Genomic DNA, 8,190 nt, shown 5'->3' with positions numbered 1-8,190 from the left:
GGGGTTGGCGATGAAATTAAGCATATCCGAAATTTCATATCTAAATCCAACTTATTTGTTAAACCAGCAACCCGGTTCGACCCATATAACTTATTTATTTAACAAATCAAATTAGATTAAACATGTTAGATGGATTTTAAACGAATCAAATAAATTTAAACGGATTAAATAAGTTAAGTGAGTCGGATTAAATAGATCAGAAACAAGTTAAGCAGATTTCAAACAAATTAAATAGGTTGGGCTATAATCCAACCTAATTATTAAATCGGTTAAAATTAGTTAAAACGGATCTAAGGTCTAAATATAAACCCAACTCATTTAATAGACAGATCTAGATAGATTGACTGGTTTATGACCTAAATCCATTTATGTCAAATCCAAATTTACTTAAAGCAGGATCAAATCATAAAATATCATCCCTATTATCGAGGGAGAAGAAGTAATTCAGAAATGTAGCAAAAATGTAACCCTTTGAGAGATGGGCTCTCATTCGAAATGCTTTTGGTCAAGAAATGCATGCAATAAGAGTTACATGTTGGTTGCAGTTACTACATTTATACCGATATTTTTAATTTTTATTTCACCGTATTTATAATTATTATAATATAAAATTTGATATTTGCTTGTTGTAAGAACCGCAATTATACTTGGTTATATTATCAACATAGTATCAATTTATAGCAAAAGTGATCCAACTTCAGTCATGTAAAAAAAAAAATAGACCTCAAAACATAATTGGACTTGCAAAATTTTAGTTAACTTACGGTGATCCAAATGCTAGAAAAGAACTGCATCTACAACTAGAGTTCACTTACAGCTGCAGATATTCAAGCACACCACTAGTTTTTGTATTATACTGATCAAAAAAAACCTATAAAATGCCAAGAACTAGGATATTATCTAGTTGGCATCTATCTCTCTACTGGAGAGATCCTTATTTAAATTTGTGTGAAGGAGGAAAAAAATATATTTTTCGAAAAAATTATGAAACGCATATCATATTATATAAGTATCATGTCGTCTATACATGTTTAAGCTTGTACCCCTTATGCTTGAGCTGCCACTTTTTTGCTTGGTTGATTAATAACTTGAGCCTCAAAATGAGATTTAAACTTATTTGGATAATTTCTTCTTGATTACTGAACGAGTTTGACTGTGCCTTTTTATTAAGGCAAGCCCATTCTGTTCAGCTCAATCATATCTTAGACTATTTAAACAAAATATCTATATTTCATGGACTTTACACTAGCTACAAATAAAGCAAGAAAGGAAAGTTAAATATTTATCTATTCTAAAGTGTCCCGGACAGGTCAAGTGCTTTCCTCGTGGCTGCTCAATAATTTTGCCTTAGATTTTTTTTAAAAAAAACAGGGGTACTGTTTGGCATGGTCCCTCCTAAAGCCGTTCGCAAGTAAGAGAAAGAGCACAGCCCCAACAAAAATTAACAAGGGTACGACCACAATCAATAGGGTGGCCAACTAAAGAGGAAGATCATTGCCCTGGGTGAAACTAATTAAGATTGCTTATAGAGCTCAGTATCGAGCCATTTGGCATTGTTTTATTTTTTCATCAATACCATCTTAGCTAGACTTACAATAAAATTTTGGCATATAAACTTTTAAAAAATAAGTTGATGTATGTACGTAACGTACATGTCACATCAACTCTTCTATTAATTGAACCAGAGTTCAACTTATCGATCTCTCCAGTCATAAATACATCCATAGTATCAGAAAAAGGCTGAGTATAACCCTCGGTTGGACACCATTGCATTCTGTCGAAATCAAAGAAGACGAGAAGAAAGAGAACAGGACAATGGTAATAAAAAAGCCGTTCAGGTTTCTCTCGCGTACCTCCCACCTGCACCTCAAAATCCATGAACTGCCGTCGAAAAGCTAACGGTTACAGCAAATAGTGACGTTCTCGCCACCCCTAACGTTATTTCAGAGTCCCTTTGCACGGTTTAAGGCTTTAGAGCTCGTAACTCTAGCCTGCCTTCTTGCTATTTAGCACCCTTCTCCCATTCTCTAATATTGTTCTGCCACAATGAAGGGATACCCAAAACTCTCTCTCTCATGCATCCAATCTCTCGTCATATCTTCTCTGCTTCTTCTTCTTGTTCCATTAAGGATGGCTGAACCAGGCTTATTGGATGGAGAACGAGCCATCTATCTAGTCCTAATGGATGGCGAACCTGTGGCATTTCGACAAGGAGCAACACCACCTGGACAACACAATCGGTTACAACCTCATGAATGGTAGCAAACGTAAAACACTTATTCACATATAAAACATTTTACTGAACTTGGTTTCAATGTCTGACTCGGTGCATATCGGTTGGACTCAGTGAGTCATGCAAGGCGCATGCGGCGCGTTTGGTGGAGTCCCATGACCAGCTTCTCCAGAGCACCCTAGATGCTGGATCCTACAACAAACTCTGTAGCTTCCACCACATCGTCGATGGCTTCGCTGTACACACCACTCCATCTCAAGTGAAGCCCATAAACCACCAATTTGCATGCTGTATCGATCGTTAACTCGTTAAATGGTGCAAGTCGGATGTCAAATTTTTATGAACATGTTTGATCCAGGCAATGAGACTTGAATTGGCTCCTGGGGTGCTGCGGATAGAGAAGGATAGGGGCGCAGAGCTGATGACCACCTACACACCTCACTTGCTTGGCCTACCCCAAGGAATATGGAGCCGAGAAGGGGGTGAGAAGCATGCAGGAGAAGGAATAACGATCGGAGTCATCGACACAGGCATCGATCCCACGCACCCAAGTTTTGCTTACGACCCTTCGAACCCATATGAAGTGCATCGGGGCACCCAGTTCTCCGATGGTGCTTGTCAACTGGGTACGCAGTTTCCGGTGGGCTCGTGCAACGGTAAGATAGTGTCAGCAAGGTACTTCTCGGCGGGTGCTACGGCAGCTCTTCGTCTAAATGCTTCGAAAGACCTGTCTCCCTTTGATCAGGTTGGACATGGAAGGTAAGTGATAGTGCACTGGATACGAGGCAAAGTTTTCGATTAACGTACGTTGAGACCGATAAGCTAAAAGTGAGGGTTTTGTATTCGAGTCATGTGGCTTCAATTGCTGCTGGCAACTGGGGAGTTCCAGTGGTGGCGAATGGCTTCATGTACGGGTCTGCAAGTGGAATGGCCCCCCGAGCACGGTAAGATTAGTAGTAATTTTGTTTTTCTATTCAATTGATATAGTTGTAGATTGTTATAGAAGGGTAGAAGATGTATATACATGCTTGAAAGCAGTCTATGTTCATGAGCTAGCTATCCGTGTTTGTAAACAGACTGGCCATTTATAAGGCTATATATCCTGAAGGAGGAACTATTGCTGACCTGGTTTCTGCAATCGATCAAGTAAGCATCCCTTGATATAAGTACTCTGTTACTATTTCACTACCCTATGATAGTTTTAATTATTATAGTACGCTCTATATTGTCAAAGAAGTATTTCTGCTAACTCATGCTCGATTTTCTCTTTCTTCTTCCTCTTTATCAGTCGTCCTGTCCTGATGCACTTGATGGCAAACTGTCCTTGAGATACAACTCCTTCCTCCTCCTCCTCCTCCTCTTCTTCTTTATCAGTCGTCCTATCCTGCTGCAGTTGATGGACAACTGTCCTTGAGATTACAACTTCTTCTTCTTCATCAGTCGTCCTATCCTGATCCAGTTGATGGCAAACTGTCCTTGAGATACAACAACTTCATGGAAAACCTTTGTTTTATGAGACTTTGGATGTAAAAAGTTTATTAGACCTCTGCTTAATATATTGTACACTAGTACATGTATATGCCATTATGATTTATGTCGATTACAGTACTACATGTATGTACACTATTACATGTGCATGCATGCTATACTGTACATATATATACACTAGCTACCACATGTATGTGCTATTATGATTTATCTCAATTGCATAAATTCCCTGCTAATTCTATTTAATTACTAAAGTGTTTCTTGTAATGATATTACAGGCAGCTCAAGATAGGGTAGATGTGATAGTTCTGTCTGTTGGGCCAAACGAACCACCAGAGGTTACTCCAACTTTTATGAGCGTATTTGCCATCTCTTTGTTATTTGCAAGAAGGGCTGGCCTGTTTGTGGTGCAAGCAGCCGGGAATAAAGGTCCTGGAGAAGCTACTGTCGTGTCCTTCAGTCCTTGGACAATGGGAGTTGCAGCCAGCACCACAGGCAGAAGTTACACCCCTACCCTTATCATGGGTGACGGTCGCCAACTCCATGGTGTAGGCTTATCAGGCATGTTTTCCTACAAACAATGATGGTTTAGTTAAACATTTGTCTCCCTCCCACCCCATAGATAAGGTCTCATTAAGGTTTTCTTTAATTCTTCTGAGAAAATAGTCTCACTTGAGTTTGTCCATTTACTGAAGTATAAGTTATATAAATGTTATTAGGTAGATGTAGGTTGATCTTATTGTGCAAAGGCATTCAAATGAGCACTAGCACTATTTGAATCGGCAGAAGTTTTGTTCTTTTTCCTACGTACCATGCCAGTGTGCCCAACATCCTCCTTTAGGCCTGTTTTAAGCTTGCACAATTAATATGACAACAATATTTATTGTTTTTCTTTCTTGCAATCGTTAGCACCAACTCCTGGAGATGGGCACATCCCATTTAAGCTGGTATCGGCCAGGGATGCTGCATCGGCGAACCGTAGCCACCCTGCATCAACCCTACGATATATGGAGGATTGCCAGCATCCAGAGGCACTGCAGCCAGCGGTGGTGCTCGGCAGCATAGTCATATGCTCATTCTCAGAATCCTTTCTCAATGGAACCTCGACCGTCGCCGCCATCCTCGACTGTGCAAAGGCCCTTCGATTTATTGGCTTCATCCTTGTCGCCAATCCTCAATATGGAGATTTCATTGCAGAGCCACTTCCCTTTCCCATTCCAGGCATTATGATCCCCCGAGTAGCCGATGCGCAGGTCAGTTCATTTGTTCCAATTTAGTTGAACTCGGGAAGCATTCGGATGTCGGCCACATAATTAATTAATGATGCTTCTTGTGGTGTCGAGTTGCATGCTGCGACTTTGTAATATCAGATCAAGATGTTTGGTTGTGATCAAACGGGATAAGTCAAAGGTTCTAATAAGTTTGAAAGCTTAAATTTTAAAAATTATTAGTATTATTATTATTTAAAACCATTTTTTCTAGTTCTGAAGTTGAGATTTCTTGAGGAGATGCTTGGAGTTCAAGCAAGAGCTTTTGAACACGATAAAAAAAAAAACAAAAATAAATAAAGAGCAGCAGTCGCATATATGAGATCGGAAAAACTCTATTTAAAGTAGAATGATTCAATATTAATGGAAATTACTAATTTTGATCAGTAGCTCAGGTAATCAAGGAGCAGTACTGATGGGCTATAACTTTCAAAACTAATCCATCCAGTGAAATTGAATAAATAGCTCGAGGGGGGGGGGGGGGGGGGAATGAAAGGTATCAAAGCAACATCCAGTAAAATAATTTCTTGTTACTCAATTCTTTTTCATTTTTCCTCATTCTTCTCTTTTCTTTAACAAACAATAACCTTCATAGAGATCTGTATCTAAAACTTCAAAACTTTTAAGTTTAGACAAGTAGTAAAATAGCTTTTTAAGTTTTTAAAGTCAGCCTTAGCAACAATTCAACACATATATTACTCAAAAAATAACAGCATATCCTAAAAACTAAAAGCTGAAAGAAAACTTAATGGCTGCACAGATCCTTTGGGAATACTACGAGAAGCACACTTACAGAGACTCCAGAGGGGCAGTCATCAGCTACAGTGGTAGCGCAGCGATTGGGGAAGGCAGAGTCGCTGCGTTCACGGATCCAGCGCCCATCGTTGCAAGGTTCTCATCAAGAGGGCCCGACATCATCGACAATAAAATGAATCCGGCAGACGTGCTGAAGCCTGACATCCTTGCTCCTGGACAGCAAATATGGGCCGCTTGGAGCCCTACCAGTGCACTCGATCCCATACTCTCCGGCAACCATTTCGCGCTGCTGTCGGGGACGAGCATGGCGACGCCTCACATCGCCGGAGTGGCAGCGCTCGTCAAGCAAACCCACCCGTCGTGGACGCCATCCATGATTGCCTCGGCCATGTCCACCACCGCCAAGAAACACGATGATCGTGGGCAGCCCATCATGGCGCAAGGTCCCGAGCTGTACTCTTTGTATCCCTCCACTCCGTTCGACCATGGTGCTGGTTTTATCAATCCTTCAGCTGCACTAGACCCGGGCCTCGTCTTCTCATCAGGTAAACTATACTACCAGCTACTAGATTTTATCCTCATGGAAAGGTTTTAAAATCAGAGTCATTATTAGAAAATAAAAAATAATAACTACACTTGTATAAACTTTTAATGCCCGTCGTGAAGGTTTTCTCATACCAAAATAGTTTAATGCCTACGTAGAGTAAAAGGACGGTAGTATAAATAGCTATCCCCTCCTCCAGAAACCTTTCGGCAGCAACAGGGTCGGGATTCCCAGCATTTCTTCTTAACGGCTGTTATCATGATATAACGACTGTTTTGTTACAAAATAATAAATATTATTCGATATTTTTACTTTCTATTTGAAGAAAATAATTTTTTTTGTAATTTCTAACGTTATTTTAAATCTTAAAATTAATATAATTGAAGTGTTGTTTTTTTCATGTTTGAACTCAAAATCTGTTGGGGAGCTTACATGGAGTCTAACATAGGAGAACTCGATATATATTTTTTTAAATACGTTAATCATCCGGTTTTGTGCCCTATTATTTTTTTCAATCTCTTCTTCATATCATATATGTATATTATTCTTCCTTTCTTACATCTCAAAAACTTAACTTGATTATTCAAAAATTTAAGATATTCAATTTGATTGTAATCGCATAAATTAATCCGTCCTTCTTAAATTAGTTACTCTGAGGAACTGAACATTCCATTTTACCAACTAGTATACGTGAATCTCATTGACTGGGGCAAAAATATCTTTACAATATTCGTGAAGAGATATAATTCCATCATTATAATACGATGGTCAACATCACGCCATCATTATAATACGATGGTCAACATCACGCCATTTTACATGAGGATCCGAAAAGAGAAAAAAATCTCACAGAACAATAACAAAACTATAGGAACTTCCTATTTAACTCCAATTTTTAACTACTGTTTGTTAGGTTGTTTGGGTGGAATTGGTATATTTGTGTTGGGCTACACAATAAGGAGCAGCCCTCCTCCAAACCCGAGAGGAGATGGGGGTGGATCCCAGTCACTTAAATGCAGCTACTGAAGACTTTATTAACTTGATAAAGTAACAGACTACTATTAGTGTATATAGAAATTAATACCATTTGTTTAATAGGTATTATTATATTCACAAGTAAACTAGTCCAAGGCTGAACTAGCTTTAGTTTTGTTGCTTTTATTAATTACAATAGAACACCACGGTCAGGGGATATAAAAGTTATCATAATCTTCAGTGTTTGAGGACTAAATGCACTCAAAATGGCCTGGATTTGCTTCTTGCCATAGGCTTTGAGGATTATATTAGCTTTCTGTGCTCGTTGCCCAACATCGATCCTACTGCAGTGCGATCTGCCACCGGAACACCATGCAATAAACCATTTGAATCTCCATCGGATCTTAATCTTCCATCAATTACTATATCAGCTTTACGAGGGTTTCAGCTAGTCCGGCGCAGCGTCAAGAATGTGGCGAACAGGACAGAGACATACTCGTGTTCCATTCAACCACCAGAAGGGATCAAGGTTAGCGTGCAACCATCTTGGTTCCATATGATACCAGAAGGAACACAGCATTTGGAGATAAAGTTCAACATTACTCACGCATCGGACTCATTCAGATTTGGTGAGATTGTTCTCACTGGGGCTCTAGATCACATAGTGAGGCTGCCTTTAGCAGTTCTGCCCGTGTCACTGCAATGAGCAAAAATCAAACAAGCAACCATCTTATTTGCTTAAACAAGAAACAGCTGTCTTGTTATTATTATTGTTTAAAGCACCTGGAAGAACACCAAAATCTACCCTACTCCTGAAGGTACTGCCGATCAATCCTGGACTCTTGTGTAATGATCAACTTCTACCGTTTCCACCACTTTGTCATATCGCTGCTTGCCAACGGAACGCAATTGTTTAGAAGTCGATA

At 39.5% G+C, this 8,190-nt stretch overlaps 1 protein-coding gene across 1 annotated transcript; it reads left to right on the top strand.

The window, feature by feature from the left end:
* Window positions 1-2,130: 2,130 nt before the first annotated feature.
* LOC103705223 (subtilisin-like protease SBT2.4) lies at window positions 2,131-7,970 on the top strand. Its single transcript, XM_039132059.1, has 9 exons — window positions 2,131-2,240; window positions 2,348-2,492; window positions 2,592-2,992; window positions 3,082-3,177; window positions 3,310-3,379; window positions 4,000-4,282; window positions 4,631-4,974; window positions 5,750-6,290; window positions 7,558-7,970. The coding sequence occupies exons 1-9, from the start codon at window positions 2,131-2,133 to the stop codon at window positions 7,968-7,970; spliced, it is 2,403 nt and encodes an 800-aa protein (XP_038987987.1).
* Window positions 7,971-8,190: the final 220 nt, after the last annotated feature.

The sequence above is a fragment of the Phoenix dactylifera genome, chromosome 11 (assembly GCF_009389715.1).
Source record: "Phoenix dactylifera cultivar Barhee BC4 chromosome 11, palm_55x_up_171113_PBpolish2nd_filt_p, whole genome shotgun sequence".
Lineage (NCBI taxonomy): Eukaryota > Viridiplantae > Streptophyta > Magnoliopsida > Arecales > Arecaceae > Phoenix > Phoenix dactylifera.
The sequence above is the reverse complement of the archived record's forward strand: the minus strand, read 5'-3'. Positions and strand labels throughout refer to the sequence as shown.